General features: G+C 36.6%; 1 protein-coding gene across 1 annotated transcript in view; it reads right to left on the bottom strand.

Annotated features, from left to right (window-relative positions):
• Positions 1-3,905: 3,905 nt before the first annotated feature.
• Positions 3,906-13,525, bottom strand: part of Zfr (zinc finger RNA binding protein) — a 73,040-nt gene continuing 63,420 nt past the window's right edge. The window contains exons 18-20 of the mRNA XM_013018582.1: positions 9,207-9,318; positions 8,994-9,091; positions 3,906-5,505 (exon numbers count right to left, since the gene is read on the bottom strand). Coding sequence (XP_012874036.1) covers positions 5,326-5,505; positions 8,994-9,091; positions 9,207-9,318 — 390 coding nt within the window. The 3' untranslated portion in view covers positions 3,906-5,325. The remainder of the gene's footprint in view (positions 5,506-8,993; positions 9,092-9,206; positions 9,319-13,525) is intronic.

Raw genomic sequence — 13,525 nt, 5'->3', positions numbered from 1 at the left:
TTTTCACTTAACATTTGGTATCTACCACTTGAAACATAACTTTTTGCGGTTGTGGGCTTGAACACTGTGCCTGGGCCGTCCCTGAGCTCGTTAGCTCAAGCCAAGAGCTCTACCATTTGAGCCACAGAACCATTTCTGGTTTTCTGGTGATTAACTGGAGATAGGGGTCTCATAGACTTTCCTGCCCAGGCTGGTGTCAGATCTGAGCTTCCTTAGTAGCTAGGATTACAGGCGTGAGCCACCACTGCCCGGATTTTTTTTTTATTTTGGTCGGTCGTGGGGCTTGAACTCTGGGCCTGGGCGCTGTCCCTCAGCTCTTCAGCTCAAGCTACAGTGCCACTTCCGGTTTTCTGGTGGTTTATTGGAGATAGGAGTCTCACGGTCTTTCCTGCCTGGGCTGGCTTTGAACTGTGATCCTCAGATCTCAGCCTCCTGAGTAGCTAGGATTACAGGCGTGAGCCACCAGCGCCCGGCTCGGATTTTTTTTTTCAATCGTGGCACTTGAACTCTGGGCCTGGGTGCTATCTCTCAGCTCTTCAGCTCAAGGAGAGCACTCTACCACTTGAGCCACACTGTGTACCACTTCTTCTTTTTTTTTTTTTTTGCTGGCTAGTTAGAGATGAGTATCTTAAGGATTTTTCTGCCTGGGCTGGCTGTCTCAGATCTTAGCCTCCTGAGTAGCTAGGAAAAGGAAGCTTGAGTCACCAACACCCAGCTTTTTTTTTTGACAAAGAAGGCCTTCCTACAGATAGTTCAGGCTAGCCTGGAATTTGAGGGCCTCCTGAATACTGGGATTACAGGGGTGTGCTGCCACACACAGCTTTAGAAATCTTCATTATTTTAAATATAAATGACTCAGTTTGGTTGGAGACCACTGCCATGGACACAATATTATTTTTGTATAACACTGGACTTGGAAAACCTTTTTATTTCTCATTAAATATGGTATAATAATGGTAAATTCAGTATAGGAACTATCCAGAACTTAAATTCATAACACAGTGTGATCATGAAAAATATTGTTATTATGTGTAATTTTGTAATTTAATTTTAGCTTATTCAAAATATAAACATAATTGTAATTAAGAAAACACCCATTTGAAATGCACTAACAGGGGTGTGAAAAAGAATAACATAAGCATGTACTAATATATGGAAAACCAGAGAGGCTTCTGCCTGAATAAACTGCCAAAACTGGCTCAAGCATACATTAGCAGGCGGTAACCAAGGCTTCATTTGATTATAGAGTATAATTTACTAAATACAACATGGTTAATGTCGACCTAGCCACAGCTACTATAATAACCAAACTATACAAAAAATACAGAAATATGAAAATAAACTTGCTGGTGATGTAGCTCAGAGGTAGAGTACCTGCTTGGCAAGCCCAAGGACTCGAGTTCAATCCTAGCATTCCAAACAAACACACACATACCCCTTCTAATCCTAACTACTCAGGAGATCAAGATCTGTACAACTGAGATTCAAAACTGGCTCCAGGAAAAAAGTCCTTGAGATTCCATCTCTAAAAACCCACTTAACAAAAACCCACTTGGTATGGCTCAAATGGTAAAGTATCAGTCCAGTAAGCTTCAGGCCCCAGTCCTAGAACTGCCCCAAAACCAAATTAAAAGTCAAACAATGACTCCCTTCCTCAAGAAACCAATTCCCCCACTCCTAATTCAACCCAACCAAAGGCAAACCTAAAAAATGGGATGAAAACATTTTTAGAATGTAATTGAAAACTGCAGGGGTCAAACCTAAATTTGGGGTCTCAATTTCAACTGTCATTTAAATACAGGCATAAACCCCAGATGTATGACCTTTAGCCATTCTGGACTTCAATTGGAAAGTAAGTAGTATGGTGCCATTGCTTGTTATGTCATGCACACACTATTTTTACTTTGTGGTGCTGGAGATCAAACCTAGAGCCTTGCTCATGATAGATAGCAAGTGCTCTCTACCACTGACCACTGAGCTACAATATGTTTTGAATAGTTAAATGGGAAAATGTGTGAAAACATCTAGCATGGGGTTTAGGGTGTGGCTCAAGTGGTAGAACACAGGACAGGGTTAGCTACTCAACAAGCATGAAGTCCTAAGTTTAACTCCTGGAACCAACTTGTACAAAACTCAACTTGAAATGGATCAAAGAACTTAAAACCTGAAGCTTTAAATCTACTACAGGGAAACAGGAAAAAAAAAAAAAGACTCTGGAAATTAAAGGCACAGGTATTTACTTCTGAATTTGATTCAGAACTGACAAATGCAACATCAAATTAAGTTTCTGTGCAGCAAACAAAAAACAATCACTAGAACCAAAAGACAACTTATAATTGTGGTGTGTGTGTGTGCGTCTGTTCTTGCTATTCAATAGGTTAAGGATCACTATTTAGAATACATAGAGATTAAAAGAAAAAATAAACCAACTGGGGAGTGAAATGGACAGTTCTAAGAAGTATAAATGGCTGATACATGGAAAAATGTTTAATATCCTAAGCCATAAATGAACTGCAAACCAAAAGCACACTAAGATTCCATTTTCTTAGTGAATGACAATCAAGAAAACAACAAATTCCATCTAGGATGCATGGCACAAGGAACCCTCATATACTGTTGACAGGAATATGAACTGTTGTAACCAATGACCATCGGTAATGGAGGTTCCTCAAAAAAAAAAAAACAACTAAAAGGAGACCTACCTTTGCCCTTGCTATTCTTCTATTGAGCATATATCCAATGGTATATATAAATCAACATTCAAGGAAGATACCTGCATACCCATGTATTACTACAGCATTATTCACAACAGCCAAAAGCTGTGGAATAAGCTGAGGAGCCGAGTTAAACTTATGAATGGATACCACGGAATATAACATAGCTACAAAGAAAAAAAAAGTCATTTGCAGCAAATGTAGAGCAACACATTGAGCAAGATATACTGAACTCAAAAAGCCAAATTGCTTACTTGTGAAAGCTACATATATTCAGGTACATATATACACAAACTTACACACACACATGCATACAGAGAACATGATTCTAACTATGGGACTAGTTAGAGGAATGAGGGTAAATAATTTCAAAATATATTGAAACTATATCAAGATACCTGTATCTATCTATCTATCTATATATATGTATCAAGATATCAAGAAATCCCAATGAGAGCTACTGATCAGCATAGAGTGGGGGAAAAAGCAAGCAATTCTGACTAAAATATAATCTATGCATATCTGAAATACCACTGTGAAATTCCTTGGTATAATTAATACACACTTTAAAAAAGGGAAAGAAAAAACACACTGCATTGGGCAGGGTACCTGGTGTGAGTGGAAAGGCTAACAAGTGAATGAGGATGAATATACTTAAAATGCTTGACTTGCATGTATGCAACAATCAAATCTGTTGAAACTGCTTTTAAGTAAAGGCAAGGAGGATAAGGGAGAGTGAGAGGAGGAATGAATTTGGTTGGGATATGGTATGGCATGGAATGTCAAATGACCTCTATATGACCCATGTACGCTGATAAAAAAAAAATCATACTCCCAAAGACCTAGCACAGTGTCTGAATGTGAGAAAACTTGAGAAAAAAAATCTAAGTTTACCAGATGACTAAATAGTTGAAGCTTAAAAGGAAACAAAGATTAAAAATATAAAATAATAGCAATTTTAAAGGGTAACGGTTACACAGTATCAGAAATATTTGGGAGAAAAGTCTAAAAAGTCTTCAGTTCTGTTTTCTCATTTATCTGTTACAATTATCTGGACCTTTATAAATCTAGGGGTAAGATTCTAATTCTAGGAAAAAACCCTGAACGAATACAGTACTGAGTTATACAATTTTCTAGAATTCTGTGTGTAAGCAATAAACATTTGCTAGGAGTAAAATATATAAAACCCAGTAAATTTGAATATGGTTTTACTGAAATGAAATCATTTCAAAACAAAAGTAGTTAAATTCTAACATAATACATGTTAAGTCATTATATGAATTTAAGTTTTTATTTACGTATTTCACTGTAGTGCTGTGACAACAAAATGACATCTGTGTACCAGAGCATACATACATTAACAGTAAGATGTAATTCCCCATTACACCACTGTTATATTAAGCTTCTTTGTAGGAGATATAAGCATGTAAGATGGCCACACCAAATAAATTTCTGCTTTTTTTCCTTTAGATAATCTTAATTTTTCCTCAATAATACTTTGTCAACTTTACTGTTAATAGACTTGAATTACCTGGGTAATAGGGATGTGTGTGGGGGAATCATTCAACTATGTTTTACTGTAATAGTTGCTAGAATAATCTCACACACACATCAATAAAGAACGGTCACCATAATTAAGGGCTAATTATTGTTGTTAGTTACACAATGATAAAGTTCTTTTCAAAATAATAGCCCACTTATATGTGAAAAATGTCCTTTCCACGTATACAGAAGAAAAAATATTCAGAAAGTTATTTTTGGCCTTGCTATGTCAAAAAGTCAACTGTACAAAGATCTACGTGTTAAACCTAAAACTGTAATTTTAAAAGTCTATTAAAAACAAAATGTCATGCATTTTTATTATCAATTATGCAGAGGCTTTAAAACTGTTGCAAGACCATATAGTATATATTAGCTTTTATACTGCTAATGCACAACTAACAGCAAACTTGATTAGATTAACAGAAATCTGTCTTAATTACACCTTTATATATCACACTAGAGACAAATGCCACAAGATCTGCAGAAAAATTCAGTTCTGAGCACTTAAATGGCAGGGTAACTTTTGTGTTGTAATCCTTCACATATAGAGTAACAAAAGAAAAAAATTCTGCAGTTTCACGTTACAAAAAAACGTACTGCTGTAAAATATTAAAGGGTAAGGTTATCATCTATAACACAAAGTAACTTACAACTAGTGTCAAAAGGCAAACAAAATCTTCTAAATGAAAGTATCAAAATACACAGAGCAACAGAAGCACAAATCCTGCATTAAATACAGTAAAGATTTAATAAGACAACACACTAGTTAATAAAAAACACAAAAATATGGGTAGCTAGGGCAACCAGTAAATAAGATCAAAATAATGGGAAAAATTGGAACCATTGTTATTCCCTTGTCGGAGTACAATTTTTTTGATGGGGTCTCTTTCCATTCATATAATACCTAGGACTGTACACTAAGTTTTTTTTGTCATAGAAAAACTTGGTTCTTCCATGAAATTCTTTAAATTCTTGATAAACTTTTCAAAGCAGGTATTATTCTGAATGGAAAATAACCAACAACAAACCGGCACCTGTTTTTAACACTGTGAAGATTTACAGAAACTTTTTAAAAGTTATCATAATCTTTTTTGTCTTTTTTCCCCTCTGCTTCAAATCCATCAACTCCATCACTATCCCGTCTTCGTTTCCTGTTGTTGTGGATGTTGAAACGCTGGCTCATTTGTGGTAATGGATCCATGCCTAGAACTTTGTGTATCTGGCGGAATGCAAGGAGTCTCAATGCAAACTGCAACAAACAATATAGTTAATGTAAAAATCAAACACTAACATTCATAACCTTACACCAACAGTAATAAGCTAAATAGTATGCTCATGGAAATACAATCAATTAGAATGAGTAAGAAGTTTCATAACTAATTAATCAGAACTAAAAGCTCTATGTTCAGAATCCACATGTGAAGTCATGTGCATTTTCAAAAACATTATATAGTATTAAAAGGCAATGGATGGAAGCTGAGTACAACATTCCCGTGCAACAGTACATAGAGAAAAAGAAAAGGTGTATTCCATTCAGTTTTCTGTTGATATGTTCCCATTTTTTACTGTGGGTGCTTATATGTACAGGCTCACAACATGTGTTGAAAATGTAGTCCCATTAGTAAAATGAACCCTTAGATATGTATTTAAATGTTTTTTTCTTTCATGCATTTATTTCTAACTCATTTATAAGATTATTTCTTTGTAGATTTGTATGTCCCTCCTCCACAGTATAACCCCTGCTTTCACTATATTTGATGTCGGTATAATTTGTGGAGATGGGGAAAAACAAGTCGTTTAAGGATACAGGTGGACCCAATGCAACTATGAGAAGTACAAGTTGTCATGTCAAAAATGAACTTTACAACTTTGGTGCGGGGGGTTGAGTGGGGGGCCGGGGAGAGGCTGGGAAGGGATGTGAAGGGTAAACAAAGGAGGAGGCTGCAATGCTTGATAAGAAATGTACTCATTATCTTGCCCATGTAATTGTAACCTCTCTGTATAGTATGTTCACAAAAAATAAAAATTAAAATTAAAAAAAAAAGAAAATGTAGTCCCCAGTTTTAATCCTCAGCAGAAGCACATATTAAACTATCAACAGAACTAAGAGCCAAAATAACCCCTTATTATTTTGTAAGGTAAGGTAAAAGTAAACATTGTATTGAGCAACACCAATTGATTCTGTATCTCTACAACAAAACCACCCTAATCTCATTTTTTTTCCCCCACTAGAATTTTTTTTTTGGGGGGGTTAGGGGCTTGAACTCTGGGTCTGAGCGCTGTGTCCCTCAGCTCTTCAGCTCAAGACTAGCACTCTACCACCACTGCAGCCACAGTGCCTCTTCCATCCCACTAAAATTCCTGAATTTTTTTTTTTTGGGTCCAGTCGTGGGGCCTGAACTCTGGGACCTGGGCGCTGTCCCTCAGCTCTTCAGCTCAAGGCTAGCGCTCTACCACTTGAGCCACAGCGCCACTTCCAGCTGAGGAATTGAACCCAGGGCCTCATGCATTCAAGGCAAGCGCTCTACCACTGAGCCACCTTCCCAGCCCCCCCATTAAAATTCTTAAGACTTAGATATATTTAAACAGGTAATTTGCTTGTGTTATTTGCCGTAAGCAATCCTTTTTACGGTCCTTGAGCCTTTCTGTGTGTTCAAGTCAAGGTCCTTGAGCCTTTCTGTGTTCAAGTCAAGTGCTCCATCCCTTGAACCACAGCACTGGTTCACTTTCGGCTGTTCTGTGTATGTGGTACTGAGGAGCTGAACCGAGGGCTTCATGCATGCTAGGCAAGCACTCTACCACTATGCCACATTCTCAGCCCCACAATAAGCCCCACAATAAGCAATCTTAAAAGTGCACTGTTACTGTAGATCATTTTCAATGAGTCTAAGCTGTTCCCCAACAGAGGACAATGCACTTGCCTCAGCTCACAAAATTCTATTTTCATGGCACTACCACACCCAGCTTTTGTCTTTTTATTATGAAAAGGGTTATTATTAGTTATTATTTAAATCATAAACTCATGTTAATTAATGAGAGAAATTTACTAAGCTTACTATATTATGGCCAATAATTTGGTAACATTCCTAGAAGCTATACGCTTTACTTTTGCAATTTAGCTTTTTCCAATGTGTTACTAAAAACTGATTGATACACTGTCGAGCTTATTCAGATTTCATCAGTTATGCATGTAATTTTGGGTATATATGTACAGACCTTTTCCATTTTTCACATGTGCAGCCTTATATTTATAATCTTAATCAAAACACTGAATTGTAGCATTATCACAACCATTCCCTTTTCCTAACCCTAACTTTTAGGAATCACTAATTTGTTGTCTTCTTCTTTACAATTCCATGAATGTTACATGATTGTAATTATGAACTCTCTTTCATTTTCTTCTAGGTAACTTTTAAAAAAGCAATTTTTCCAACTATGAAAGTTTGTTTACTTTCTCGCCTAACAATTTACTCTAAATCCATTACGTTTCAAAAATGAAATTATCCTTAGCAGTAGAGGCAATAAACATGAATTTAAGCCTAATAACTAGTATCTATTTTAGAGTGGATTATTGTTGTTCACAACAAATACATCTTTTCTTTCCTTTTTAGTATATTTCTGGAACCCTAAGATTCCAGCTACAGTTAATTTGAATACTTTTTCCCCCCATTCATTTTTTTCACCATTATTCTTACAATAGGATTGGTAAGTAATAATGGTAATGATATTCCTAACATTTAAGACCCTTCCATGTATCAAGGGGTATATGGTATACACATTTATTCATTTAATCCTCTCAACAATTTTGTTGAGACAGAACTGCTCAATTCCATTTTATAAATGGAATGGTAAAAGGGAAGAGTTGATAACCAAATATAGGGAGTCTGACTCTAGAGCTAATCCAATACCATACTGTACAGCAAAAGGAAAGGCTGAATTATAACAGTAATATCTAAAACCACATAGTATTATCACTCACTTCTGTTTAACCAAGGGACATAAGACTTTCTGACCTTGATATAAAACTTAGTATACTAAGCTGGGCGCTAGTGGCTCATGCCTGTAATCCTAGCTACCCAGGAGGCTGAGATCTGAGAATTGAAGTTCAAAGCCAGCCCAGACAGGAAAGTTGATGAAACTCTTATCTACAATGAACCACCCAAAAACCAGAAGTGGCGCTGTGGCTCAAGTGGTAGAGCCCTAGCCTGGAGCTGAAGAGCTGTGGGACAGTGCCCAGGCCCCAGAGTTCAAGCCCCATGACTTGAATAAATATAATCCCCAAACCTAGTACTTATTATTTAATGACACTAAAATTATTAATATGTATGGCACACATAATTAAATAATATACTAATAAAAATCTATTTCAAGGTCAGTCTTTTAATACCTTCTCTAAAGGTTTACATACCAAAGTAGTAGAATAATGAAAAATATACAACCCCTCCCCCTCTCCAATTTTAAGGGCAGTAATCCAAAGTTTGGTGAAGAAAAATTTTATTACCTGCCTAGTGCTGGTGGCTGACACCTGTAATCCTAGCTACTCAGAAGGCTGATATCTGAGATGGCTGTTCAAAGCCAGCCCAGGAAGGAAAGTCTGATACTCTTATCTCCAATGAACCACAAGAAAACCAGAAGTGGTACTGTGGCTCAAATGGTAGAGTGCTTGCCTTGAGCTAGAAAGCCCAGGCCCTGAGTTGAAGCCCTATGACAAAAAAAAATAAAATAAAATTCTATTACCTGTGCACTGGATGTAATGTCTTCACGCTGCTGGTCAGTCATTGTTGCCAACGTATCAAAGGGATCCTTTTCACAAGGATCCAAAAGTCCAGGGCTACCTAAAACAATCACCAGGAAATAAAAGCATCAGCATTATCCATTTCCAAAAGTCCTTATTCAACTATCAAGCAAACAAATTTTGTTTTATTTTATTAAAAACAAAATAAAACTTACCTTTAAGAATAATCCCTGAAGAAATACATTCAAATACTCTTCTAAGAGCATCCCCAGGACTCTGAGGACTAGAAGCACTACTAATTGCTTTCTCTACTAATAACTCCATAGCCTACGAAGAACATAAAGAAAGAAATTGTGTAACAACAAACATCAGAATCACAACTTAAGAGGAAGGTCACACAGAGAAAATAAAAATCATGAAATTGTGTTGAATTAAAACCCTTTTGTATAATTATTTAAAGACTAAGTAAAAAACCATGAAATGGAAACAAGGGGTTGGAGACGCATGGCTGTAGTGCTGCTTGATGCCAGTTCAAGGGTAGCTAGGCAACATAGCAAAACCCTGTCAAAAAAAACAGGGGCTGGGAAGGTGGCTTGGTGGTAGAGTGCTTGCCTTGCATGCATAAGGCTCTGGATTCGATTCCTCAGCACCACATAAGCAGAAAAAGCCGGAAGTGGTGCTGTGGCTCAACTGGTAGAGTGCTAGCCTTGAGCTGAAGGACAGTGCCAGGCCCAGAGCTCAGGCCCCATGACTGGCAGAAAAAAAAAAAAAAAGAGAAGAGAGAAAATGATGGTAATAAATCCATCCATGTGGTGGTATAAGCTGAGGCAGCAGCAGGAGAATCACAAGGTGGAGGCCTGCCTGGTCTATACTTGTAGCTCTTATTTAAAAAATAAATAAAAATTAACAGATTGGTGTCTATTTTTAATTATTGTTGTCCTTTACCATAAAAATGATTGGTCTTAAAATTCTTTAACTATTTAGGTCTCATACACATTTGTTCTCTGATACCTCTAGATGGATGATGGTATAGAGTTCAGGTAGAACAATATTCTATTAAGAAGACTTTTTTTTGCTCCCTTTTTATACAGGGTCTTGCTAATAAAGTGCAGGGTGGCCTGGAACGTGCCATCTTCCTACCTTAACATCCACTGTGCTGGAATCACAGGCATATGTCCTCATGTCAGGCTATTTTTTATTTACAAACAGTGGTTATTTTTGTTTTTCTTTTGGTAGTACTGGGGGCTTGAACGCAAGGCCTTATACTTGATAGGCAAGTGCTTTGCCACTTGGGCATGCATATCCTTAGTCCTCTAAACTTTCGTTTTATGAATACTCAGTTCTATTATCTCTCAGGAAGGCATAAATTATATTCTCAATGCAAATTACACTTGTAAGATTAAAAAAAATCAAAAAAGACTAAAAGTATGGATTTAAAATCAACAAATCCATTTTTTAGAAAAAATGTTTTCATTAAAAATTTTTTAAGCTTTTTAATTTGTAAAAGATCACTCTTTTAAATATACAATTTGGTGGTTTTCAGTATACTTAGAAAATTGTTCAGCTATGATTGCGAATACCAAAATGTATCATCAGAAAAGACATCTCGCTCACATTCTTCTTTTCTTTCTCGTTTCCATCCAACATTGACACTCACCAAATTACTTTCAATGTCTAAAGATTTGCCTCCTCTGGATATTCATACAAATATAATCATGTAAAGTCTGGCTCCTTGCATATAGCATAATTATTAAGCTATTACTTACATCTTATTACTTTTTTGCCAGTCCAGGGGCTTAAACTCAAGGTCTGGACGCTGTCCCTGAGCCTCTCTGTGCTTAAGACTAATGCTCCACTGCTTGAGCCACAAGTGCCACTTCCAGCTTTTTTGGTTAGTTTATTAGAGGTAAGTGTCTCATAGGACTTTTCTGCCTGGATTGGCTTCAAACCTTGATCCTCAGATCTCAGCTTCTTGAGTACCTAGGATTATATGTGTAATCCAGCACCTGGCTTTACTTACATTTTAAATAACAACTGTAAAAAAAGTACCTTAAAGCTAAACTTGGAGCTACAGTAAACTTCTTAAGGTGATTCATAAGCTGAAAACCCCATATTTATACATTTAAAAGTACACAGATTAACAGACATAAAAACTATTCACTCCAGGGCCGTTTCTCAATAGACTGCTTCTAAAATGTTTAGACACTTAGAGATTGCAGTCTCAAATTAGAAGTACATTCTCAGAGATAGGACTTATGGAAACAGCTAAGCATATGGTTAGAAGCATTAGACTGAAAAATATTTTGAAAATGAGTATTTATAATGATAAATAATAAAAATGAAAAATATTAATGAGAGTTTAGTTTACTCAGTTAAGAATTTAGGAGAGAGGCTGGGAATGTGGCTTAGTGGTAGTGCTCACCTTGCATGCATGAAGCCCTGGGTTTGATTCCTCAGTGCCACATAAACAGAAAAAGCCTGAAGTGGCGCTGTGGCTCAAGTGGAAGAGTGCTAGCCATGAGCAAAAAAGCAGCTCAGGGACAGTGCTCAGGCCCTGAGTTGAAGCCCCAAGATTAGCCAAAAAAAAAAAAAAGAGCTTTACTTGAACCATACTCTAAGCCTTAAGATGTTTTTTTAAAATGTCACTTAATGGTTTTAATATTTTCTTGTTTGAATTCAGGTCTTCATATTTGTTAAGGAAGGCAAAGATTTTACATTTTAAGCATAAACTTCATTCGCTATGTTTAAAGCTCTATTTGTATGGAACGTATTTTTTGGACAAATTATTTTAAGATGTCAAAATACTATAATATGTAAGATGTTTGAGGATAAGGTCAGTGTTTACATTTTGAATCACCTTGGCTAGCTTAATTTCTAGTATACAATAAATATTAAATAAATGTTTATGAAGTAGATGCCAGGCAGCTGTGTAATCTTTGCTACTAAGAAGGTTGAGATCTGAGGACTATAGTTAGAAGCCATCCAGGGCAGGGAAGTCTGTGAGACTCTTTAACTACTCAAACAGCCAGAAGCAGAGCTGTGGCTCAACTGCTAGCTTTGAGGGAAAAAAAAGATCTCAGGGACAATACTCAAGCCCCAGTTTAAGCCACAGGACTAACTACGCATGTGTGTGCATGCATGAGCATGCAAGCACACACACATTTATAAAGTAGAATTATTATTATTATTTTTTGGTCGGTCATGGGGCTTGAACTCTGGGCCTGAGTGCTGTCCCTCAGCTCTTCAGCTCAAGGTGAGCGCTCTACCACTTGAGCTACAGCGCCACTTCCGGTTTTCTGGTGGTTTATTGGAGATAGGAGTCTCAGGGTCTTTCCTGCCTGGGCTGGCTTTGAACCGCGATCCTCAGATCTCAGCCTCCTGAGTAGCTAGGATTACAGGCGTGAGCCACCAGCGCCCGGCAAATTATTTTTAAAGACTTACAAAACACTAATAACTCAGTGACAGAAATAAAGAGCAATTACTAACACTGATTTGCTTAAATTCAAAAGTGACATTAAACATGCCCATTTCATCTTTCACTTCATGCTTTTAGAGAAAGCTAATGCAAAGAACCTTGGAGCCGAAAGCTGCTTAAAGACAATCTCCATATTCTATGATTACTATTTGTTTCAATTTTCCTTTCCAGCACTGGCAGATCAAACCCTGTATGTGCCAGATGAGCTGTCTACTTGAGCTCCATCCACACAGCTCAACTCTTGCTTTAAAAATCTTTAAGTGTGATTTTTTTCCTTTCCATCTCCAGTAGTATAAGTAATTCCTACTAAGTAGCAGGTACTAAACATTTAAGTACACATTTTCATTTGATTTTAACTAGACACTATTACTACACCACAATTTTAAACAAGTTAAAAAATAAGCATCTTTCCATTAATAACTGATTCACATAGAAAGCTCTAGTTTCCTTGATTATTGTTTCTAGCTCTGCTAAACAGCTATGTTAAAAAGAAAACACTTGCTGAGCTTGTGGTAATACATTTTCATTGGTGGGAGTGTAATTCAGTAAAATCTTTCCAGAGGGTAACTGGCAAGCTCTATCAACAATGAAAAAAGCACATACTAATTAAACCAGCAGTGTTAGTTCTAAGGCTTTACAACAGGGCTGTTAAACTTAACACACACTCATATGTGTGCATACATACACAAAAGCCTGGCTGTTGTTCATTTCTAACAGTTCTAGTTAAATAGTAATAGCAGTTATCTTCTTTACCATCATAGCCATGATCATTTACTGACTAACTACCACTCACTAATTTCTGCTATTAAGTCTTCACTGATCAACTTAAATTATCACTATCACTTTCTGGAGGCAATCATGACTACTATTAAAGATGACAAATACTAATATGTGCATGCAACTGCAGAAAGCTGCATTTTTCTAATATACACATACAGTATACCTTAATTTCATATGAAATGACAGGGCTAAGCTGTCATGACTTAAGTGGAAATTTTTTTATTTTTGATGACTTGAAAATTTAAATAGATTGGGGGGATTTTTTTTTTGGGGGGGGGG

Source organism: Dipodomys ordii, unplaced genomic scaffold (genome assembly GCF_000151885.1).
Source record: "Dipodomys ordii isolate 6190 unplaced genomic scaffold, Dord_2.0 Scaffold41, whole genome shotgun sequence".
NCBI classification, from domain to species: Eukaryota; Metazoa; Chordata; class Mammalia; order Rodentia; family Heteromyidae; genus Dipodomys; species Dipodomys ordii.
The sequence above is the reverse complement of the archived record's forward strand: the minus strand, read 5'-3'. Positions and strand labels throughout refer to the sequence as shown.